This window comes from Paramormyrops kingsleyae, chromosome 12 (assembly GCF_048594095.1).
Source record: "Paramormyrops kingsleyae isolate MSU_618 chromosome 12, PKINGS_0.4, whole genome shotgun sequence".
Classification (NCBI taxonomy): Eukaryota; Metazoa; Chordata; class Actinopteri; order Osteoglossiformes; family Mormyridae; genus Paramormyrops; species Paramormyrops kingsleyae.
In genome coordinates, this window is record NC_132808.1 from 25,452,202 (window position 1) to 25,478,392 (window position 26,191).

The following is a 26,191-nucleotide window of genomic DNA, read 5'->3' on the forward strand; positions in this document are numbered from 1 at the left end:
TCCGTCCATCGCCGAGCACAGGGAAGCGCTTCAGCTTATCAGTGTCCCCCTAAGCGCTTCAAATGGTACATGCGGAATGGTAAAGTACTGCTGTCACTTTCAATTCCCGTTAAAGAACCGGCCGGTTTCTCGTACAATGTCTGATCTATCAGATCGGTAAAGTTGGAAAGATATTGGCAGATTCGAACTTCGCGGCTCAATAAATCTTAAACAAAACGTTCTTATAACACAATATACGTGTCTATTTAACAGTGGTAAGGTAGACAATGAGCTACAACCGGATTTTCGTCCAAACGATATGTATTCAAAGAAATACGGATAACATTGCTCCCTATATGAAAAGTCCGCTGTCAGAGGAGAGCTTAGGGATCGTCTGCAAAGTGCAAAACGAAAACGGATAATGTCAATAACTTCACTTCCAAAGAGTGAAGAGCCACCAAAATCACCAAAGGCTTTTGGAATGTTATCATGGTCATACATAATGAGTCATTATCAATTTGGCTGATATGTATTTCGTTCTAACGCGAAACAGGGGAAATTTTAATTTCTCATACTGGCAGCTATACGAACCGTACCCGTACACTTCCGTTTCCAGCACTGTCAAAACGAAAGTATAAAAGTGAAAGTATTTCCTTACATAAAGAACTGTTGTCATTTCAGTTGGAGTCCAAGACCTATTAATGCAGGTTAGTCAACAGTGATTACAGTTAAACTGTAAATGTACGTATTCTGATTGATGTATCTTTTAATATGAATGTTTACCTTAAATATGTAAAATATGGGTATAACATCCTGTGGAAAAAGTGACGAACAAAACGACGGTACAGAAATTGGCCTAATTAAGCTATTGAGTTACGCCCGGTCAAGGAAGTTCAGATCGCATGTACGTGCATGGTCCAAAGTAAATAATATACACTGATCGAGAGACGCCTGACAGTGGATGTAGTAGAACGTTCGCGGGTGTATTGCTATTTATTAACAGATGTTGTGATTTTATATTTACATTATTATTTGCTGCAGAGCACTGTGTGTATATTACAGTACGGTGGTTCCGCTTCAAAATGCGAACGCAAGGCTGTAATGGCGAGTTATAAAAATGGTGAGATCGCTATAAATTAAACTAGAAATTCATTTCTTATACATTTTATTATTAAACAAAGGACAGGGCTTTCATAAATTGATTTATGTTTGTTCTGATAATTATTACGGTGAAAGTGACGCGCACTAAAAATAAGATAATTAGGCTACTCTTTACTAAACTACCTGTTCTGTTGTTTTATTTAATTTGCATTTTCTGTTTACAAAAATATTCTGATTTATGTTAAAGTCAGGGCTCAGAAATTTGGAGTGAGATTACATCTGTTAGGGGCGGAGTGTGAATCTCACGGTCTACGTGTGAGACTTAAGAGCCCTAGCTGTCTACCGCATTCATCCCGTCTTGCCAAGGGAGTTCCAAGAATATGTTCTCTAGTGGGGGCAGGGGCCAGAGTACAGGACGGGGGTGGGTGAGGGGCATAGTCTTGACTTAAAAAGACTACGGTCTCCTGCTACTCCCCTGTCCATTAGGGGGGTGGATGTGGAGATCGTTCAGGACTACAAGTACCTCGGCATCCACTTGGACAATAAGCTGGACTGGTCAAAGCACTCTCTGACCACCTACAAGAAGGGTCAAAGTAGGATGTACAGTACTTCCTACGGAAACTCAGGTCTTTTAGAGTCTGCAACACTATGCTGCGGATGTTTTATGAGTCTGTGGTGGCCAGCGCCATTTTCTTCTCTGTAGCCAGCTGGGATGGCAGCATGAAAGAGGCAGAGGCCAAGAGGCTCAACAAGCTTGGAAATGGTGGCTGAATGGAGAATATTGTTCAGACTTCAGTCCATCATGGACAATGCTGATCATCCACTCCACAATGTGGTGGCTGACCAGAGAAGCACTTTTAGCTACAGACTGACTAGCATTAAGTGCTCCACTGAACGCCACAGAAGATCATTCCTACCTACAGCCATCAGACTCTATAACTCCTCACACTGATTTCACACCCAGCCTTCAGACACTAAACATAAATTCCATCCCGCCACACACCCATACTGTACCCTGTGCAATAAACCTGCTGCTACTCAGATGTGCAATATTCATCTTGCAATTTACCTGTATTACTACATGCAATAATCACTCTGCAGTATTTATTCTATTTAATACATCGTATTTCTGTATATCTTATGTATATATCATGGTGTATATAGCGCAGAGTCTCTCTTTTATAATTTTTTCAGTTTCTTATACTTATACTGTATCTTATATTTTTACGTTCTTGTCTTGTGTCTCTGTGTGACTGTTTAGTAGTTACATTTCCTCCGAATAAAGTTTTCTGATTCTGATATCAGGGGTGGCAGGGGCGTGTCACACAATATAATGGGGCACTCAACTGATAAACAGGTTCAACCTGTTTGCTCAATCTACAGTCCCGCCCCCTGCTTGATTCTTTGTATCCAGAAACATTTCTCAAGCATCCCCAGGCATCGTTCAGGCTGTTCTGTTGAGGATTCTCCTCCATCTTCCTCCTGCATCAGTCCTTTCCCTCCTAAATCCTCCACTTCAGCTCTCTGTGGACCTTCTTGCTGTGCCCAGTGTTATCCACAGAGAAGTTGATATAGTCCATTATACAGTGTGTAAGACTATCAGTATCCTCCCCTTGTCATCCACAGAGTGCATCCCAATCTGTAACCACAAAGCAGTCCACCAGAGCTTGTTCTGCTTCATCATGTACCTCGGTTACATTTAACGCATTAATGAATTCTTTTTTGCTTGTTTCTATATTTCTGCATTAGATAGTTTGATAGAAAACCGATAAACTTTTATCTATATCAGCAGTGCTGGCGGTGAAACTTGCCAGCGCTTATTATTTGAATAATATTATAATAATATTTTTTATTCAGTGGAAAACGAAAGATCAGTCTGCTGCCCACATTTTATATAATGAATCGTAAACATGTCGTGGGTCATTTAAATAAAATATAAATAAAAAGCTTTGTCCTGCTTTGATCGTAATCGATCTCCCCAACAGCATCCTCCATTGTTTTGGGGTGGCGGTGTAGTTTTGTATGACATTACGTGTGAAGTTGAACCTACAAGCTTTTGGTTTTCCCCAAGTTTATTTGGTATAAATGTTACAGTTCCAGTCGTGTGGTGAGAAAGCGATAAACGAAAGTGGTCAGGAGTTACAGGTCCCAGTTGAGACGCCCCAGAAAGTCGGAATCAGGACCTATAGGTTCCTGAACTTCATTGGGAAATCTATTGGTTGCTAATATGTTTTTAGTTATGGATCAAGATGAGTCCAGGAAAACATCACAGGAACTTCTCTTTTTTTTGCAATAGTCTGCAAGACTACCAGAGTGCAGCTAAACTGTGGTATATCTGAGAAAAACAGGCTACCTCTGAAGTTCAATAGGTTTGGTAAGGAATTTAACCCTCATCAAACCGACGTTTTTAAATAATACTTTGCAGTGCTGAAGATTGATTTCGGAACTCTCCCATGTCTGTGGACTGTGGCTGTGCATTGCAGATTTATTATATAACACGGCTTAGCTTTGTTGCTTAATACTCTATGCAGGCGCTGTGCATGAAGCTGTTTTTGTTGTCCCTGCATCTGCTATGGGGTCCTAGTTAAGATGCCGAATATAATGTTATGTTGTAGTTACAGAACAGAGCTGATTGGTTTCTGTTGTGTCCGTTGGGGGGGGGGGAGGTCTCCCCGGGGCTGGCAGGGCCCCCGCGGGGCACGCGAGCAGCCCGGGCTCCGGGCTCTATCCGTGCCTGTGTGGCTGGCCCCCGGTGGGGGGGCGGCGTGCTGCCGCCTGTGGCCGTGGGGTTCCTGGCTCGTACTCGCCGGTGGGGGGCGCCCGGTGACTGCCCCTTCTGCCTCCTTGGGCGGACGCACAGCCCTCCGGTGGCGGGGGGCCCGGGTACCTGGCCGCCGTGGGGCGGCTGGGTCCATGATCACTTGGGTCTCTCCTGGCCGTCTGGGGGGCCCCGGGGCGGCGCTGTTGTGGCCTCACTCACTCATTGGGAATCATTCCATGTTAACCTACACACTCATACATACACTCACAGCACACACACACACACATATACACTCACCTAAAGGATTATTAGGAACACCATACTAATACGGTGTTTGACCCCCTTTCGCCTTCAGAACTGCCTTAATTTTACGTGGCATTGATTCAACAAGGTGCAGAAAGCATTCTTTAGAAATGTTGGCCCATATTGATAGGATAGCATCTTGCAGTTGATGGAGATTTGTGGGATGCACATCCAGGGCACGAAGCTCCCGTTCCACCACATCCCAAAGATGCTCTATTGGGTTGAGATCTGGTGACTGTGGGGGCCATTGTAGTACAGTGAACTCATTGTCATGTTCAAGAAACCAATTTGAAATGATTCGAGCTTTGTGACATGGTGCATTATCCTGCTGGAAGTAGCCATCAGAGGATGGGTACATGGTGGTCATAAAGGGATGGACATGGTCAGAAACAATGCTCAGGTAGGCCATGGCATTTAAACGATGCCCAATTGGCACTAAGGGGCCTAAAGTGTGCCAAGAAAACATCCCCCACACCATTACACCACCACCACCAGCCTGCACAGTGGTAACAAGGCATGATGGATCCATGTTCTCATTCTGTTTACGCCAAATTCTGACTCTACCATTTGAATGTCTCAACAGAAATCGAGACTCATCAGACCAGGCAACATTTTTCCAGTCTTCAACTGTCCAATTTTGGTGAGCTCGTGCAAATTGTAGCCTCTTTTTCCTATTTGTAGTGGAGATGAGTGGTACCCGGTGGGGTCTTCTGCTGTTGTAGCCCATCCGCCTCAAGGTTGTGCGTGTTGTGGCTTCACAAATGCTTTGCTGCATACCTCGGTTGTAACGAGTTGTTATTTCAGTCAAAGTTGCTCTTCTATCAGCTTGAATCAGTCGGCCCATTCTCCTCTGACCTCTAGCATCAACAAGGCATTTTCGCCCACAGGACTGCCGCATACTGGATGTTTTTCCCTTTGCACACCATTCTTTGTAAACCCTAGAAATGGCTGTGCGTGAAAATTCCAGTAACTGAGCAGATTGTGAAATACTCAGACCGGCCCGTCTGGCACCAACAACCATGCCACGCTCAAAATTGCTTAAATCACCTTTCTTTCCCATTCTGACATTCAGTTTGGAGTTCAGGAGATTGTCTTGACCAGGACCACACCCCTAAATGCATTGAAGCAACTGCCATGTGATTGGTTGATTAGATAATTGCATTAATGAGAAATTGAGCAGGTGTTCCTAAAAATCCTTTAGGTGAGTGTACATCACACTAAATAGTTAGACATTATGATCTTCCGGACCATTGCTTCAAGAAATTTTCTGTAACTGGACCTCTTTAAATTTTAGCTGAATACCCCTGCAATACAGCTATTAAACTAATTAGATTTTTTTAAATCCCAATATCGCAATATATATCGCAATGTGATTTTTTCCCCAATATCGTGCAGCCCTAGCGTGTGTGAAGGGGCGGGTCGGGTAACCGCTGTCGGCACTTACATCATTGGTTGTACTTGAAGTAAGAAGTTATCCAATCCGTGGTCTCGGCTGGTCTCGAAATAAAATCCCAAGTCCTCTTTGTCCGAGTCCAAGACAAATGTGGCCATGTCCGAGACGAGTCCAAGACCTTCAAAAACCCGTCTCGAGACCGAGACCGATCTCGAGTACTACAACACTAGGTCTCTCCGTTCCTTCTTGGCAGTTTGAATCTGGTGCCAGATGACTTTGGCATGCTCCAGACATCCCGAAAAGCCTTGGATACCAGCTTTCTGCACTGATGTGTTAACAAAGTTGTTTCTTTGCAGGAAAATAGATAGCCTTTGGGCAAAGACTCTGAAGAAGATCTTTCCCTCTACATTCAGCAGGCTGATCTGGCGGAACTGGCTGATGGATAAGGAGTTCTTCTCTTTAGGGATCAGAATACCTCCTGCTCTTCGCCACGCCCTTGGAATCACTCCTTTCCGCCATGCTACCTTCATCAACTTCCACAGGTATTTGAGGGCTCCAGGGGTGTTTTTATAGAGCCTGAATGGAGTGCCATTGGGTCCAGGGGCTGATGTTGATCTTGCCTGCTTCACGATCTTCTCTACCTCATTCCATGTAGGGAGCCTTATGTCCATTTGGTGTTCAGGTGCCTGAATAGGTGGCATGTTGCTCGGGATGGTGACTGGCTTGTGCCTTCAACCATCAGAGTGCGTTTCCCTCAGGTGCTCTTCCAGGTCTTTTATGGGCACTTTGAGGCCCCCACTCTTCTCTTGGACAAAAAGGCCCTTAACAAAGCTGTACGGGTTGCTGTAGAAGAAGGTCCTTGTCCATTCTTTCCTCTTCCGTTGTCGTCTGAGGTGCTCTGCTCTTCGCAGCTTAGTCAGCTGCTGCTTTATTTCATCCTGCAGATCAGCAAGTCCCACCCTTTCTGTCTCATGGGCCCTCCTCCACTGTTTCCTCAGCTGTCTTCTCTCTTTCACCAACCTGTCAATTTCCTGCTGCCTCCTCGACTTTGGCTGGTTTAATGGGCCTTTCTGCTGCCTCTGTGTCTTGCTCTGGGTAGTGTTTACACTGATCGGCTGCAATATAGCACACGGATACATCTCTGCCGCTGAAGCTTTGCACCAGTTTCAGCAGCAAATCTCATACCTGTGTTCATGGCTCAGTGGGCTAAGCCTGTAATCATAAGATCGCAAGTTCAGACCCAGCCTATTTAGAACGTGAATAGCAGTCTTCAGCTGAGAGTGGTACTATATGCCCCCGATGCAGTTAAAAAAAAGAAAGGTGACATGGTTTGCTTTTTTGCCGATTTAACCTAATTTTAAAAACTTTAATACTTCCTACAATGGAAGTTTTGAAAAGAAGACAGATTATGGATTTAATCAGTGTTTTTTTCATGATTCTACATAATGATTTCAGCAAGATATAAACTGAAATACACAAGAAAGATACGCGGTCGACGATGCCCTCATCCCCAGAGTGTTAATAATAGTGAATTATTTTATTTCCGTTAACTCTGCATAGGCACTACATCATATTTATATGGTCACAATTTTTCATTTTTCATTCCATTTACCAATAAACTGTGAAAAGGATTTTATTGTTGCTACTTTTCTTGCGTTTCAAACTGCCTTTCCAAAGTGATGGGTGCGGGGTGCAGTGACATTCCAGACTGATGGGCCATTGACAGTATGCAAACTACAACAAGTGTGAGGACACCTATCTCATCAATATTCATTGTGCAGGCCACTGACTTTGAGAAAAAGAGTGTCACTCTAAAGTTCTAACACTTTAGTAATCAAACCATGTAAAATTTCAGAATGTCTCTTTCACCTATGTGTAGCCAACCCCTGTGTATATAAGCTTCAGAGCTCAAAGGTCTGAAGGTCAAATTTCTCAGCATGTCTGAAAATAGGTTTGAATATGTTTAAAGTTGATTTTAACAAAAAATAGAATAATAACATTCGAAGTGGTCTCAGATTATTGGTGCTGAGTTTGTGCTGAATAAAAGCAAATGTAACACTTTGGGAGAAATGTTCTTTAGATAGGTGAAATATTTTAAAATGTCAAGGCAAGTCAGACTACCCCGAAAGTGGCCGAGAGGCCTCAGACTCCCAAGGGTTAATATGTTTAACCCCATTAGCTTCCAAGAATGTCTCAAACTCTTTTGACACAAACTGTGGACCGTTATCGGAAACGACCACTTGGGGAAGCCCATACGCTGCAAACAAACCCCTCATAGCATCTATGGTAGCTGAAGATGTGGTACTGCTTGTCAATTTAACTTCTGGCCATTCGTGAATAAGCATCACTAACCAACAGAAACTGATGCTTCCCCTTTTCTGCAAAATCTATATGAATTCGTTCCCGTGGTCGCTCTGGCCATTTCCATAGGTGCACTGGTGCCTGGTTAGGTGCATGTCTGGTATTCTGACAATTTGGACAGCTATTCACCATGTTGTTCAGTTCCCTATCTAGACTGGGCCACCAAAAATGGCTTCTAGCTAATGCCTTTGTCCTGACAATGCCCAAATGTTCTTCATGTACTGTAGCTCTTTTAACATCTGAGGTCTCAGTGCCGTAGGTATTATAATTAAACCCCACAAAACACAATCCGCTTCTACCGTGAGTTCCTCACATCTGTTCCAGTATGGTTTCAATTCATTGTATATCACATGTTTTGGCCGTCTATTCTGTGTTAAATGTCTGACCTTGGTAAGTGTTTTGTCTTTATCTGTCTCTTTCTTTATGTCTTTTGCTGATACCGGAATTGACATCAACCAAGACACTCTAAATTCTGGGTTGCTTTGTGGCGCCTCTCTCTGTAAGGGTAATCGGGATAACCCGTCTGCATTTGCATGTTCTAATGAGGCCTTGTAGAATATGTCTTACTGATAGGCTGACAATAATAAAGCCCATCTCTGTTAGCGAGCAGCAGCTAATGCTGGCACCCCCGTTTTTGGCCCTAGAATCTTTACAAGTGGCAGATGGTCAGTTACCAATAGGAATTTCCTGCCGTACAGATAATCCCTAAATTTCTGTACCCCGAAAATGATCCCTAATGCTTCCTTCTCATTTTGTGAGTAATTTACTTCAATGTTGTTTTTAATGACAAAATCCGTAAAAACATATTTAATCTAATAATGTTTGAATATTTGGAGGTTGTAATTTAATGTAAATGTACACTGCACCCTCACTTGGAATTTACCCATCAGTAAAATTGGCTCTGCTGAGTAAGTTTTTAGACGCACATCACAAGGCTGCAGTTTCCACTTTTTAAATCTCCGTTTGTACAGCTTCCAGGAACTAGGTTCCAGAACTTCCTTGGAAAAGCTAATGTTAGCTAATATTTTTTAAATTATGGATTAAAAATATGACTCCAGCAAGACATCTAAGGTAGGTCTAAAATTGTTCTCTTTTTGCAGTAGTCCTTTTGTCAGGCTGTTATGTAGCCTGTTGAGTGTTTCTGCATCATAATGATTATGATATGTTAGCAAAGTTGGTTGTGAGTGTTGTTGAAGTTGTGCCTATAAAGGTTATTGCTTACAATGCATTTGATATTTCGTGTGTTGTCTACAAGTTGTCTACAAGTACCTACTCTGTAGTAGGGACTACAAAAGGTTCTGGAACTACCTCAGAGGAACTATAATCGGACTGAGTTCTTGCAGTGGGTACACAACGAAAGTTTCCAGTTTCTGAAAATGGTCCTGAAAATGGTCTTGAAAAAGGCTCCTGTGATGAGAAAGCACCTAATATTAGCAGATTTATTGCAAAAAAATAACTATTTGACTGGGTGGGCCTAAACACACAGCTATACCCCTGCTGTTACTACAACTTTAAAATGACTTTTTATTTTTCCAAAAGTGGGGTGGCATAATGGTTAGTATTGTCACTTCACCCCTCTGGGATCTGGGTTCAAGTCTCTGTGGTGCCCCACCTTCAGTTGTCCTCTGCCTTGCGCCCGTAGTCTCTGGGATAGACTCCGGATCCCCTGTGACTTTGAATAGGATAAGCAGTTCCAGAAAATGGATGGATTTTCCCAAAAGATGCTTGTATGCCTTCAAATCTTAATTCAGAATTATTCATTTTTAATATGATTTAGTATTTTATGTAATTTGTGAAATTAATACAATTATGAAATAATCATATACATCTATCTTTTCAGAGTTTAGAACTGAAACTATGAAAACTACTTCAAGTAAACCCCTGGAGGTGGCAGCCCTTGGAAGACCCTTCCAGCTGGGGATGCTGTATGATTACCGTGATGATTGTCTCATTCCAGGTATGTAGATAAATGCAGCAGCTGTTTTTGGTTCATTACTAGATTTTTTAGGGAAAGAATTGTGCAACTCTAGGGTAGAGTTTTCAATGCGAGACCACATGTTTTAAAGAGTTTAATCCACACTGTGAAGCGGATCCACCAAGTGTCCATGACACCGTTCAGGGTAGCTTAGCTGCAGTAGCGCAGCAAGTACAGTACTGTACTAACAATGGGTTCAAATCCCAGAACACACATTCAGATGACAAATATCAGGATATTTTTTTTGTATCAGACAATGTGGATAATTATCACAATATATTAATTATTTCTTTACTTCAATGTTCTAATGTTCTATTTCTGCTTAAAATTCCCTTAGAATTGCCTTTAAATAGATTCACAACATGAAAAAGGTGCAACAATTTAATGGACTGCAAACTGACATTTAATGTTATTAAACAAATAATATAAAAATAAAATCTTGTCCTTGGGCGTAACACTAGAAAACGCCAACAGTACGTTTTGTTTTCTTTTATTCTCTGACTGCCTCGCTGTTCATTCCAGGGAACAGGTTTGCCTAGAGCTGGGCGATGTGCCCTAAAAGTATCACTAGTTTTTCAGAGATTTTCACAATATCAATACATATCATAATATGCTAAAATTCATATGTAGGACACAGTAAAGTTCTTGAGCTTTTCTGGTTGTGATGAGCAAATTGTTTTACTAATAGTTATGGAGCATGTGAAGAGTGTAACGATCAACCACATCAACAACAGATTCAAATCATGACAGAATTTGTTGAAGACAGCGCACTATAACTGTTTATTGTGCAAGAAAACAAGCTATATGTTTAAGCTATATGATTATACGATATTCAAGTTGATAACGATATGAATGTTCTTAATCACAATACGATATTTCATCAATATATCACCCAGCTCTAATTACAAACCTCTAATGTAAATTGCTTTGGATAGAAGTATCACATAAACAAGTTAATGTAAATGTACCCTCACTACAACTTATAAGATGTAGCAAGTTGGTCATAATTTCATACATGAACAAAAAAGCAATTATCCTTAAAGAAAAGTATCACGTCGGAACAGGGAAGCAGGCGAGACGAGCTGTGAAGACGGGCAAACACAGGTCCTGAGTATTTAGCTAATATGAAATAATTAACATAATGCACCACAACTAAACTTATTTCTGGGCATTATTTCATAAAACAGTAAGGAAAATAGCCGTTGACAAAAGTATGAGAGTTTAGCTTAATTTAATGAAAAATCTATTCCTTATTGCTCTGTTTTTAGAAATACGTTTTTATTTAAAACACTAACATGATTATTGTCCTATGCAGGAATTACCTTGTGGGATCGGGAAGGCCTTCAACAAGACACATATGAAATAATGCAGCCCAAGACAGATTTTGATGTCATTGTATCTGATTCTGTAAAGGATAAGGCATGGGCTTTGGATATTGATGCTTCACTAAAAGCAAGTTTCATAGGAGGACTGGTTGAGGTTGATGGATCTGCCAAGTATCTTAAGGATACAAAGGCTTCGAAAAAACAGTCACGTGTCACCCTGAAGTATAAAAGAACTACGAAGTTCATGCAGCTGTCTATGAGTCACCTTGGACGGGGAAATGTTAAACACCCATATGTGTTTGAGAAGGGAATAGCGACACACGTGGTAACAGCAGTGCTGTACGGTGCTCAGGCATTTTTTGTTTTTGATCGAGAAGTGTCAGAAAGTGAGGACCAAAAAAACATTGAGGGGAACCTGCAAGTGATGATAAAGAAAATACCAAAATTGTCGATCGAAGGGGGGGCTTCCTTACAGCTGACAGACACTGAAGAAGCTACCGTTGAAAAGTTTTCTTGTAAATTCTATGGGGACTTTGCCCTGGAACAGAACCCAGTTTCCTTCCAAGATGCTGTAAACGTATACACAACACTTCCAGGCCTGCTGGGTGAAAATGGGAAAAACGCTGTGCCAGTCAGGGTGTGGTTACTCCCCCTGGAAATCTTAGATTCTTCTGCTGCCAGAATAGTACGTCAGATCAGTGTCAGATTAATAAATCAATCACAGAGCGTGATAGATCACTTCACGGAAATAGAAATGCAATGCAATGATATCACAAAGAGAAAGGTTATTTCATACTTTCCTGATGTTCGCAAAAAGGTGAAATCCTTCAAGAATATGTGCTTGGAGTATAAATCAGTGTTTCAGAGTTCTTTGTCAAGCATTCTACCATCAATTCGTGGAGGTGGAACAGAGGAATGTGTGCTTGCAAACATCCTAACAAAGAAGGAACAGTCTCCTTTCAACAGCAATAAACTTAAGGAATGGCTGGACTGCAAAGAAGAAGAAATCAACCTGCTCCAAGTGTACACTGACATGATGGAAGACATGAAAATTGTGGCATCAAATAGTGAGCTTCAAAGTGAAATCTTTAAAAATAGAGATAAGAATGTAGTGTGCTTTGCTTTAACATCACTGGGTGAGGAGGAGCCGTATCTGTCCTGCTTGGCAAACCACTTAAAGGCTCTTTCAACTGCAAAGCTAACAGAACCAACAGATGAAGATGGGAAGGATGTCGAGCCGTGTGAGTTTTACTTCTCAGATTCCGTGTCAGAAAAAATGAAAGAACAAGCGATCCTCTTCATAGATTTTGCAAAAGCAAACAAGGAGAATAAGAAAACACACTTTATAGCTGCATCCATACCTAACGATGAGCACAAAGGGGCAAGTATTTACCTTTACAAAGATGGGAATAAACAAAGTGACCATTTTGAGCCTCCGTCAAAGCCTGAAAGACCAAATGCATCTGATGTCACTCATGACAGTGTGACAATAATGTTGAGTCACCCCCAGTATGGATCCAGTGAAATCACACACTACCTGGTTGAATACTGTGCTAATGAGTCAGATGGTTGGCAATTTATTAAAGTACCCAAATCTAACCTAGAATGTACTGTGTCTGGGCTGCTTCCCCACACAGGCTACAGGTTCAGATACAAGGCAGTGTGTCCAGCAGGTGTCAGTCTAACCAGTGAAGCTGACAGCATTAAAACTTTGCCCACAAGTCCTCCTGGGAAGCCAAGACAAACATATGTAGAGTCAGAGGAGATTGTAGTTACTTGGACAAAACCTGTTATAGTTGGAAATGGGGTCAGCATTGAAAATTATGTTGTTGAGTACAGAAATAAAGAAAATGAAAATAAGTCAGACTGGAAAAAAAAGACTAGTAAAGGTGAAGTCTATAAAATTACTGGGTTACAGCCAGATACAACATATCATGTTAGAATTACATGCAATTGTGGTGAATCTGGTCAAAGCAAAGAAAGTCTGACAGTCTCTGTTTCAACATTGTCAGAGACACTAGCTGAACAGATAAAACAAAAGAGTGAATGTCTCAGCAAAGGGGTCCCCTCTGTGTACAAGGTTCCCCTGCAGGAGATACCCACAAACTTAGATGGATGCAAGAGATATGCTTTTGGCAAAGAGAACATCAGGGAACATCGAACCATTATGGTCATTGGGGCAACTGGAGCAGGAAAATCAACCCTAATAAACGGAATGATCAACTATATTTTGGGTGTTAAGTGGGAAAACAATTTCCGATTCAAAGTAATTGATGAGGGTGTTTCGAAATCACAAGCAGTGAGCCAAACATCCCTTATCACGGCCTATGAAATTAATTATCAAGAGGGATATACAATAAGCTACTCCATCACTATCATTGACACCCCAGGTTTTGGTGACACAAGAGGAATAGAGAGAGACAGAGCAATCACTGAACAGATCCGAAGATTTTTCACCTCTGACAACGGAATCAGCGCTATAGATGCAGTCTGCTTCGTAACTCAGGCCTCACTGGCACGACTAACACATGCACAGAAATATGTGTTTGACTCCATACTTTCCATTTTTGGTAAAGACATAGCAGACAATATCCAGATGCTTGTGACATTTGCAGATGGACAGAAGCCCCCAGTTCTAGAGGCCATCAAAGAGTCTGGTGTACTACGTCCGAGAACAGAAAAAGGGATTCCTGTTCACTTCAAATTCAACAATTCAGCACTGTTTGCAGACAATTCTCATTCAGTCAATGTGAAAAATAGTGATGATGAAAATGAGGAAGATGGTGATGACAACTTTGACAAGATGTTCTGGAGAATGGGTGTGAAGAGCATGAAGACGTTTTTTGTTGCCATAAGAAGTATGGAAACCAATAGCTTGAGGCTAACTAGGGAAGTCCTCAAAGAACGCAAAGAGCTGGAAACTGCAGTCACAGGTCTGCGACCACAGATCCGAGCTGGTTTGGTCAAACTGGGTGAAATCAAAACTGGTGTCAAACTGGCAGCTCAGGAAATAAGACAAAAGGAGGAAATTGAACATCTTCAAAAAGGAGTACTGGATCTAATTGAAACATCGCAAAGGTGTTTAACTCGACTAAATGAAATCGCTTTAAAGCCCAACCCACTTTCCACACCAGAATACATTGATCTGCTGATTGAAAATGAAATGGCAGAAGCTAAAGCTGGATTCCTGCAGCGAATTCAATCATTTGAAGCAGAATCGGGTGATAAATTGATTTCATCGATTAATTCAAATTTCTGGTTTAGAACGATGTGTGAAGTGAAAATTGCAATTCACTTTAAACTGTCTAATTCAGATGGAGCCCATTAAGTTACCAAAATACAGTGGAAACCGCTTATAGTGATCACATCTGGCTTGGTGACACTGATCAGTATAAGCCAGGGGTGGGCAATTATTTTCCCCAGGGGGCCAAATGAGACACGGACTGTTCTGGAGGTCCGAGCCTGACCAACAGCCTGAATTAAATTATGCTCGACATGAATTTGATCTATTTACAAAAAGCCGCACATTGTAAGGTTTTTATAAGCTGCTGCTGTAAGAGTAGGTGTCACAATTGGTAATGAAAACATGGAGCAGGGATAGTAAAAACGCGAATATTTTATCACTATTTAATCAACATTCAAAAAAACGATCTTGAAAATGTGCATGTTTTTGCAGTATTTCAAGGACTAGCATTAAATTAACTTTAAATTAAAAAGTAACAAGTCCTATTGCTGTTTTGTTTGTTGAGCGTGTTTAGTGTCATAATGGCGAGTCAAATTGCAATCCTTAAACACAGCGATCTGTACTCCACAAAGCACACAGCCTTACCTTTGACTTAAGTAGATAAATACTTAGATGTCTTAAAAACTCTACTTTCTGTATCAGTCTTTCTTTTTGTAACGTTGTTGAGGACTATCAGCTAGCTCACATCTGTCCTAAACATCTGCTCGTCAACACAATAACAGTTAACAGATAAGTTAGGTAATGCTGTCAATGAGTAACTTGAAGACAACAATTTGACCAGCAGGTGCCACTACCGTGCACCGTCCAGTGAGGCTTGGAGTAATGAACCGTTTTCTGACACATTTGGAAAGGAAGCTTCATAGCTTCAGAAAGCTTTGTTTCGACATCGCTACAGTACTTATGGGTGTCGCAATACGCATCTCATTAATATTATAGGCATACTATTAATCTGCTTACGAAATTGTGGGACGTAAGCTTCTGTATAGTACTGAAAATCTGGCGTCGGCCCAAACTTTGCGCTCCCCATCTAAAGTCCTGGGGCCTCATGTATAAACGGTGCGTACGCACGAAAATGTTGCGTAGGTCTGTCTCCACGCTCACGTCCAGATGTATAAAAATGAAACTTGGCGTACCGCTACGTACATTCTCACGGCAGCTCCAGACATGGTGTACGAACGTTTCTGCTCGGTTTTGTAAACGGACGGCACTTAGTGGCAAGTCATTACTACTGCATGTGGATTCCCTTTTTAAACTCACAATCATGACGCTGACTTTATCCAATACACCGACATTAATTGTATATTGTTTACAAATGTACGGCACCTGATTTTTTATCAATTTGTAACAATAAAACAGTGGAGAAAATGACCGAACTATTACAACTACCATGGCAGCTCTTGTGTTATTGGAAGACAGCTTATGGAAGAATTAGAAGAGAGCGCATATTCAGGGATCATATACTGATTTCCTGGCCCATGATGATGACTGGCTTCTAAGTCGATTCAGATCTCCAAGAGCAATCCTTTTGGAGCTGTATGCTGAACTGGGGCCAGCATTACAAAGGTAGACGATGAGGAATTGCGCTATACCTGTTCCTTTACAAGTTCTGTCCACTCGCGGGTTCTTCGCCACAGGTGCTTTTCAGCGAGAACTTGCGGACCGATCGGGTATTTCTCAGTCAACGCTGAGTCGCGCCATGCTGGCTGTATGGGACGGCATAATCTGCTTGTCACCCAGATATATAAAATTTCCTTACACTGTGGTTGAACAGGCAAAGATTAAAGCGCAATTTGCAGCGATGTCCGGTTTTCCCAGTGTAATCGGAGCCATCGGCTGCGCGCACATTGCTATAAAGGCACCTTCACAGAACGAATTTGCTTATGCTTATGTAAATAGAAAGCACTTTCACTCTATTCATGTACAAAATGTGTGATTCGAACATCTCATTAATGCATGGGCGTGTCCCCCTCACATTTAGTAATTATTCGTTAGTTTTATGCCAGTGTGTCCCCCCCATTCAAAATGCTTATGACACCCCTGCATTAATGTTGTGACTATATATAGATGGCCTGGCCGATGATTCATTCATTTTCAGAAACAGTAGTGTTGGAAACAAACTTGAAAATGGGGTGGTACGTGATGGCTGGCTGCTTGGTAAGAAGATTTTTCCCATTTTATAATTTGGCCCAATACTGTAAGCTTTCTTTGATCTAACCATTTGACAACTTAGGGGACAGTTGGTAACCACTGAAGTTGTGGCTTTTCACGCCGCTCGCAAACGCATAGAATGAAGAGGAGCGCCGTTATAATGTTGCCCCCCATTCTCGGGCTTAGCAGTGGTGGAGCGCACTGTAGGGCAGCTTTAAGGCTGTTAGCACTGCCTGGACAAGACTGCTGGGGTGCTGCTATACATGCAGTCGGCAAAAAGTGTGTCGCATTGTACACGTGTTGCATAATCTGGCACAAAATCGTGGTTTACCGGTATCTGAAGAGCTTAGGCGAGATGAACCTGACCCTGAGCCACTAAATTTTCTGCCAAATGGAACAGTGTTACAACTTCAGTATCACACAGCGTATCATTTAGATGTTTTAATTCATTAGCAACATCTTATAGCATTCACAATTTCTTTTGAAAACACGCCATGTTTTAGCCAAGAGGGTCTAGCTGCAGACGCCTGTAGAGTAGAGCTCCACCGGAAATACGTCACCTCCACAGGAAACACGTGATCTTTAAGGACGTAAAGTGGAGCTCCGGTTAGGGTTAGGGTTAAGGTTAAGGTTAGGGTTTATTCACTGTGACACTGAGTTGAGGCCACGTGTTTCCTGTGGAGGTGACGTATTTCCGGTGGAGCTCCACTCTACAAGCATCTGCAGCTGGACCCTTCTCTGTTTTAGTGTGAATTCTATGCACGTCGTTATACATGAGGCCCCTGGTGATTATTCCGCATGCGCCACATGATGGCGAGTGCATCGCGATGTGATACCGTGCAGCCCTAATAAATACAAGTGTGCGTGTCAGTTCATTACCGCAATCCACACCCATCAACGCCCCAAATCTTACCATATAAGGTGGTGCTGCCACACGTCCCCAGGATCTGCCAAATGTCAAAAGCAAAAAAAGGAAAAAAAAAATATTGGAAGCTTAACCTTTATCTATGGAGCCCGTAAGGGATGTGGAAAAATTGTAAGTTCAAGAATAAAAAGATGGATTTTTATTATTTACATATGCACTACGCTTGGTCCTGAGAATATGTAAGATCCGTTCGTTTTTACGGACAGACAGGTCCTTACTAAAACATCGATAAAAAACGGATTTTCCCTCTATGAACAGGTTACGAACAAATTCGTTCTGCCCACATTTCAGGAACGAGACCCAATGAGTTTCAAACTTTGCAATCATGAATGAAGCTGTTGTAAACAAGTTTTTCTATGAAAGCAGATATGAGCAATTACAGTAATTAATCACAAGAATGTGAAATAAAAAATGTTACTTGGTCAAATTTGTATGTATGTTGATTCATAATGAAAAGGAAAGAAATATGATCTTTCTGTTTTTGCGGTTTAATGTTTTTTTTTATATACATGTCTCGACTGATGCTGTTTAATTTACTGTATCATGTACCATTGCATTTATGTTGGGTGGAAGAAGTCTTAACCTTAATCTATCTCAGCTTGAAATTGGAAACAATCATTTGATGTAATAAAATTATCTGCAGTACAGTAAAAGTGGATGGTGAATGAGTGTACAAAAATTGCTATCACATGAATGGATTTTAAAATTACAATTAATTTTTTATAAGCATCAGCAGCTTTTCTAATAAATAATTATCAACACATTAACAGTGTTTTTCCTTATCATTATTATCCACATATATTGTCCATTATCACTTATCCAGTGCAGTGCAGTGGTGAGACACCCTGAGTGTGATACCAGTCACAGGGCTCACTGACATTCACTCATACATACAAGCGATCTCAGAGTCTGCTTAGGTCAGATGCCAGCCACTCTACTAAATTGCACATTTTTACTTCTTGTCCACAGTTCATACTCACAGTTAATGTATGTATGTGCATTTTATGAGACTCTATCTATCTGTGGTTGGTGGAGTGGTGGGTCTGAGGCTAGAGATCTGTGCCAGCAATTGGAAGGTTGCTGGTTTGAATCTTGTGAATACCAGGTGTGATCCTACTCCATTGGACACTTGAGCAAGGCCTTTGGAATTGGAATTTACAGTGTGTCTCAGCAGGAAGACCAGCAAACAGAGAATGACAATAATCGAGAAGGGAGGAGATTAGGCTATGCACAAGAATTTCGGCATCCCTTCCGATTACCATGAGGAGAAGCCTGGCAATATTGCGAAGATTAAAGAAGGAAGACTTGGTGAGTAACCTAATGTGAGCATCAAGTCTAAGATTCATATCATTTGGAAACACAAAGGTTGTGGATAGATTTAGAAGGATTAACCAGAAGACTATCAATGTTAAAAGCCTGTATCACAGTAAATGGCAGATAGAGCATTGGGGTGGATGAATAGCACATCAGTTTTGTCAGCTGCACAGCTAAATGCTAAAAAAAAAAACATATTTAGGTGTAATTTTGGGGGGCCGGGAACCAATTAATTGGTTTTCCATTACTTCTTATGGTAAAAATTAGATCAGAACTCGAACTTTTTAGGATTCGATCTGGAGTCCGGAACGGATTAAGTTTGAGAACCGAGGTACCACTGTATTGTCTATCAATAAGAAGTAGAGTACAGTACCAGTAATGCCAATAGATGAGAGACACCATAAGTGTAGCAGAGTTTATATCCAAAATAAGAAGAAAATTGACAGTCCCAGTGTCATCTGCCAAGAAAAGGTCATGAAGAACACTAAGGAGTGCAGTCTCAGTACTGTGGAGTGAACGGAAACCAGATTGGAAAGGTTTGTAAATTACACTGCAAATGGGCTGCAACAGCTCTTTCTAGTGCACTGGAGGACATGGCCAATAGCTGTTTAGATTGGGCCTAGAGCAGGTCTCTTGAGAACTGATGTAAAGACACAGGTTTATAGATGGATTGGATCGGAACAATGCCTGAGACTAGAGACTTTGTTCATCAGATCAGATAGGGCAGCAGAGCTATCAGCAGACGTGGAAGCAGGATCTAACTGGCAGAAGGTAGACGAGCTAAATAGTTTTTAAAAACGGAAATGGGAAATATGTGCCATTTGATTTTATTTTATTTCAGTTCGTTTTGAAAGCAGTATTTATAACTGACGTTTAGGTAGTTGTATTTTTTATTTTTGTATTATATTTTATTTTGGTTTATGGAAATGTTTATGATTATTATAGATAAATCTTAAAGATTATAACTCTGCCTTGCAAACTGTAAGTACAAAGTGCACAGTTATTTTTAGTAAAATTATTGTTTATTCTAATAAAATTTGTACCACACATCATAAACATGACACTCCAGGTCTGATGTCACAGTACACGGTTGCCTGGCGTGTTGGCTCTATAAATATGAACATGCAGGATCACGGATAGTCAAGCACTACGGCACACAAAGGTCTTTGTGAAGTAAAAACCAGCCTTGAGCTACATCTGTGACACAGAGGGCAGACGAGAGGGCAGAAGCAACCAATACGAAGGTCTGAAAAAAATGATTGAGGTTATTCCCATATATCATCGATAACTCAGTTAGCATGACAGGACCAGGTCCCTGTGCTAACCCAGTTCTGAATCCATGCACATCCTCTATGTTCCCTCATGTTTGTTACCAGTCCAAGGTAACGATGAGAAACAGAGAAAGGCCCTTAACCCCCAGCTCCAGGGGGAGCCACACCTTGGCTGACCATGTTCTGTGACCCCTAATCTATGGAGAGCAAGATGGGGTAGGCAGAGAGAAGAATTGAAATGTACCTGTACCTGTGAAAATGGCAAATAAAGGATTATTAATGTTATCATTATTATCTCTCTGTAAGAGCAGATCGTGAAGACATTTTAATCGTTCATGATCTAATATCATCAAAGCACACATCCCTAATTATTACTCCTTGCTGTTAGTGTGTTTCTGGATTCTCTGTCTGTGTCCAGTCCTGTAGGTTTATCCTGAACTCCTTATATCTCCAGTGTTCTTAGTATCTCCTGGTGCTCGAGTCCTTAGTGTTTAATAATGACCTCATCTGTTTCTTGTAGCTGTGTTTAAAGAATTCTCACGATCTGAAAGCCACATTGTGGACCCACCTCCCCTCCCCCCATCGTAATGCCAGTTATGTGGTTGCATCGCTCCTGGTTACACAGGAAACAGCATTTTTCTTTAAGCCTTACAAGACAGATAGTTGCACAGACAAAAATCAGAAGTGCACGCTGCAACAATGCACTACAAGAACCTCTGATTCTCACACATTAACAATGTTCAGAAAAGGAAAATTGAGGGATATTGCAAAGCATTTCGGAAGTTGGTTGGCCAGAGTGAAATCTTCCACAGAACCATGAACAGGTTTTTCTGTGTTGCCATACTGTCAACATAAAATGAAAGAATGTTCAATCCATAGAGAATCCATGCTGCTTATTCAGAGAAGTGACCTTTTACCAAACTGGTCATGCTGGATGATTACATTTAACGTCTGAGTATTAGTATGAACCTGCTCTCATCTGTGAAGAGATGAAACTAAAAGTATTCCTTTGTTTAAGTGTTGTCCTGATATCTCACTTGACTTAATTGTGCTCAACATAAATACACATTCTAACAAGGCACGTTACATACATGACAGGAACAAGGGCAACTAAAACAGAGTGGCATGCGAGTAGGACCTCACTGATGCTGACATACGACTTTACACTCTTGTTCTTTCTCTCACTGACAGTTAGAAATATATATTTAGACTACCAGTAGTTTTTGCACACCACAGGTTTTTACCACTTTTCCATTCAGTCAAGGGCATCACCTACCCCATGCCCCATGATGGACTGGCATCTGGTCAAGGGCGTCACCTACCCCATGCCCCATGATGGACTGGCATCTGGTCAAGGGCGTCACCTACCCCGTGCCCCATGATGGATTGGCATCTGGTCAAGGGCGTCACCTACCCCATGCCCCATGATGGACTGGCATCTGGTCGAGGGCATCACCTACCCCATGCCCCATGATGGACTGGCATCTGGTCGAGGGCGTCACTACCTCGTGCCCCATGATGGACTGGCATCTGGTCGAGGGCATCACCTACCCCATGCCCCATGATGGACTGGCATCTGGTCGAGGGCATCACCTACCCCATGCCCCATGATGGACTGGCATCTGGTCGAGGGCGTCACTACCTCGTGCCCCATGATGGACTGGCATCTGGTCGAGGGCGTCACCTACCCCATGCCCCATGATGGACTGGAATCTGGTCAAGGGCGTCACCTACCCAGTGCCCCATGATGGACTGGCATCTGGTCAAGGGCGTCACCTACCCAGTGCCCCATGATGGACTGGCATCTGGTCAAGGGCGTCACCTACCCCGTGCCCCATGATGGACTGGCATATGTGAGATATGTATCTCGTTATAAAACGAAACGGGGCAAATTTTATTTTCTCATGCTGGCAGCAATACGAACTGTACCCATACACTTCCGTTTCCATCACTGTCAAAACGAAAGTATAAAAATGAAAGCATTACATACAGTTACATACTGAAATGCACTGTTCTGTTCTGTTATCTTTTCAGTTGGAGTCCAAGCCCTCTTAATGCAGGTTAGTCAACAGTTTATCGATCATTTTGTTTAACTTAAACTGTAAATTTATTCGGATTGATATACTTTTTAGCAGCAGTGTATTAAACTTTAATTTACCTTTAACATGAAAAATAAGGGTATAATATTCTGTGGAAATGGTGAGTGACAATATTCCTACATTATACAGTATGAGTTACACCTTAAAAATTCCGGTCGGTTTGTACTTATACCATATGTCAGCTAGAGTATGCTATAGCTATACGCATTATGTATATAAAGCTTTCTATAAAACAGAAAAGCACGATGTCTCTATTGCCCAACTGATGTTTCACACCTGCAGGATTCCGGATGCAGTTCCACTCTTGGTTCTTTGTGAGCAGTTTTCAAGTTTAAAAATAAAGGCAAAGAATATGACAGTCTTACATCCGGTCAGTTCGCATTCATGTCCAAAGTAAATAATATACATTGATCGAGAGACGCCTGGCAGTGGATGTAGTAGAACATTAGCGGGTGTATTGCTTTTTATTATCAAGTGTTGAGATTTTATATTTGCATTATTATTTGCTGCAGAGTACTGTGTGTATATTACAGGCCGGTGGTCCCGGTTCAAAATGCGAACGCAAGTCGACGCGCACTGTAATGGCAAGGGTTATAAAAATGCTGAGACCGCTAAATTAATCTAGAAATTCGTTTGTTTTCAGTTTTATTATTAACACTAGAAAGACTGACTGGGTCAATTGACCCAAATCAAACAAAATCACTGCTATTTCTCATTGAAGTTCTTGCTACAAAAATCTGAAAAAAGTTAGCTTCAGTTAGCTTTCGTTTGACAGCTCATGCATATTTTGGCCAAGCATTTGCCGCAAACAGGACGCTTGCACGTGTCACAGGTAGTGACAGTTTTCTTGCGTTTACAAGCGACCGTGACTTGACAGCTGACTCTTCTCTCAAGTTGCCCTGTCGGTGATGGTGTTATGACTATTATGTTATTGTTATTATGACTTGGTTATCTAATTCATTTGCACGACATTACGTCAATTGACCCAGTCAGTCTTTCTAGTGTTAAACAAGGGGCAGGGATTTCTTAAATTGATGCATGTTTGCTCTCATAGGGTTTACAGCCTATCGGAAAACGTGCCAGGCGTCAGTCAGTTAATACTGTCAACATGAAACTCGAAAATTAAGTTAAATATTCCTTTACTTGACGACCAGTTATTTCAATTATTTCGGTTTACAAAAATGTTCTGATTATTAATAAAGGAAACCACATCGATAGTTGTTGGTTGTCAAGCTTATTGCGAAGCCATAGACATGCAAAGCAATGCTCGAAGAATGGAACACCTCAGATATACAATGATTTTCAGTCACATTTTTATAGTATATATAGTTATATTGAAAATTGTTATGAAATCACACTTATACTGAGAATGGAGTTATGATGAAATAAACCGCCTCAAGCTAGATCTGTGGTTGCAGGGCAGGGACTTATAACTACAGGAAATACCATTTACTGTATATTCTGCTTAGCAAGCAGACAGGTGTGGAGATGTAGTGATTTCCGGCCCCACAGTGGAGATCCCCTTAGTGGTGGAGCTCAGTGTTCTGCAGCCAGATCCTCTTGCCCTCAAACGTACTGAGTGGCAAAACACACTGCAACATACGTCGGTTATTTTTGTTGATAAATCAAACGATTATCTGCTTAAATTGAAAGCAGCTGGACTTAGAACTTCCCAAAGGACCAGTGGACCATGGACATTGATATGTGGCCAGGAATCAGGTTTCCTGACAACATACTTTGAAACTTTTTTAAAGTTATCTGTATAACTATATGAATTTACTTTGTGGAGTAGCCCCTGTAGCAGCCAATAATGTAATACCTACCCTTAATGTAATAACTGGCAATAATGTAATAATTTTTGCCTTTGGTTCACCCAATCAAGTGGCTAATTTTTTTTTGTAACAAATCTGCTATTACAGTAAAACCGGTCTAAGTCGACACTCGCGGGACCAGCTTAAAAGTGACGACTTAGAGAATTGACGAGATACACCTAAGTCGACACTTTGTCGACTTATGTCTCTCTCGCCGTTTTGTCGACTAGTAAATATAACTCGCCATTTTGCTGACTTATAAAATCGACACTTCGGCGACTTATGTCTATCTCGCCGTTTTGTCGACTAGTAAATATAACACCATACCTCTACTACACCGCACTATACACGCGAGACTTAAGACCAGGGAGCGACTAGTGCGATAGGTGGGGATTCCAGGGTGGGTTGCCTTCTCTTGATGGGGGATGAGTTGATGCCTCAGGTGGAGGAATTTGAGTGGCTCATTTCACGAGTGAGGGAAAAAGGGAGCAGGAGATCGACAAACGGATCAGTGCAGTGTCGGCAGTAATGCGGTGTCGGCGGTAATGCAGTGTCGGCGGACATGCAGTGTCGGCGGTAATGCAGTGTCGGCAGTAATGCAGTGTCGGCAGTAATGAGGACGCTGTACCGTTCTGTGGTGCTCTCGGGTACTAGTGACAGAAATTAGTTCTCCGCAGGGTGTCTGGGCTCAGCCTTAGATAGCGTGAGGACCTCAGACATTCGGGGGGGGGGGGGGGGGGGGCTCAAAGTAGAGCTGCTGCTGCTCCTCCTCATCGAAAGGAGGCAGTTGAGCTGGTCGGGCAGATATCTAGGATGCCTCCTGGATGGCTCCCTGGGTAGGTGTTTTGGGCATGTCTAACCAGGAGGAGGCCGTGGGGCAGACCCAGGACATGCTGGAGAGATTATATCTGGGAACCTCTTGGTGTTCCCGCAGAGGAGCTGGAGGATGTGTCTGGTGAGAGGGAGGTCTGGGCACCTCGCTTAGACTGGTACCCCTGCAACCTGACACCAGATAAGCAGCAGAAAATGGTTGAATGGATGGATGGATGGATGGATGGATGGATGGATGATGATGATGATGATGATGATGATGATAGGGGAGGCACGGTGGTGCAGTGGTTAGCACTGTTGTACACACCTCTGGGTTCAAGCTGTTATTAATACAATTTTAAAAATGACTTTTTATTTTCATAAATGTTGCTTGTATGCCTCCAAAGCTCAATTCAGAATAAGTCATTTTAAACTATATAATTTGGTATTTTATGTAATTTGTGACATTAACACAATTATGAATTAATCATAGCATATACACCTGCATTTTTAGAGTTTAGAACTCAAATCATGGAAACTGACTCACAGACGCCCCTGGAGGTGGCAGCCCTTGGAAGACCCTTCCAGCTGGGGATGCTGTATGATTGCCGTAAAGATTGTCTCATTCCAGGTAAGTCGCTAAATCAAACAGCTGTTTCTGGTTCTTTACCAGATTGCATAGAGCTGCAACTCTAGGGTGGAGTTTTCAATGAGAGACCACATGTTTTAAAGAGTTTAATCCATACTGTGAAGAGGATCCACTAAGTGTGCATGACACCCTGCCTTTTGGAGTTACCAAATTGCCCATAGGTGTGCATAGTTTGTGAATGTGCCCTGCGATTGGTTGGCACCCCATCCTGGGTTGTTCCCTGCCTTGTGCCTGTACTCTCCAGGATAGGCTCTGGACCCTTGGTGATCCTGACTAGGATAAGTGGTTTCTGAAAATGAATGAATGGATGGATTTATGACTTTGGTAAATAGCCAAGCAGCTGAAGGCAGGAAACTGAGGTGAGGACACTGGCTCTTGCCAACACATGGTTCCACTCTCCAGAGACTAGCAGGTAGCTGTCTGAGCCCAGATGGGCATCTGTTAGCCACTGGGTGGTGTAGCGTTAATTAATGCAATATGGAAGAGCCCAGTGGCCTGTACTACGAAGCGGGGTTACTGGCTTATCGGGGTAACTTGTCGGATTTAAGGTATCACAGTTTAAATGGACTTCATATTCGTTCACTTACATTTTGCCCAGACTACCTTAAATCCCACAAGTTACCCCGATAAGCCAGTAACCCTGCTTTGTAGTACAGGCCCCAGGTGAACTCCTTGGGTATCTTGTCTGTTGTCTTGGTGAGTGATGTCTCACTGCCAGAGAC

General features: G+C 42.0%; 2 protein-coding genes across 7 annotated transcripts in view; both read left to right on the plus strand.

Moving 5' to 3' along the window:
* LOC111840405 (uncharacterized) lies at nt 1-22,563 on the plus strand. Of its 4 annotated transcripts, none has more exons than XM_072697769.1 (4): nt 1-79; nt 5,951-6,079; nt 9,739-9,855; nt 11,189-22,563. In XM_072697769.1, exons 2-4 carry the CDS (start codon nt 6,055-6,057, stop codon nt 14,524-14,526), a joined length of 3,480 nt encoding a protein of 1,159 aa, XP_072553870.1. In that variant the 5' UTR covers nt 1-79; nt 5,951-6,054; the 3' UTR covers nt 14,527-22,563. The 4 variants fall into 4 exon arrangements, with proteins under 4 accessions (XP_072553870.1, XP_072553867.1, XP_072553869.1 ...); XM_072697766.1 differs by lacking the exon at nt 1-79 and adding an exon at nt 601-686 and having other exon boundaries at nt 5,894-6,079; XM_072697768.1 differs by lacking the exon at nt 1-79 and adding an exon at nt 637-686.
* LOC111841400 (uncharacterized) overlaps nt 21,896-26,191 on the plus strand; it is a 12,513-nt gene continuing 8,217 nt past the window's right edge. For 2 of the 3 annotated variants that reach the window (XM_072697763.1, XM_072697765.1), the window contains exons 1-3: nt 21,896-21,953; nt 22,135-22,160; nt 25,335-25,451. In XM_072697763.1, coding sequence (XP_072553864.1) covers nt 21,937-21,953; nt 22,135-22,160; nt 25,335-25,451 — 160 coding nt within the window. In that variant the 5' untranslated portion in view covers nt 21,896-21,936. Of the gene's footprint in view, nt 21,954-22,047; nt 22,161-22,481; nt 22,570-25,334; nt 25,452-26,191 lie in introns of those variants that run through there. The other variant, XM_072697764.1, reaches the window with a different exon arrangement.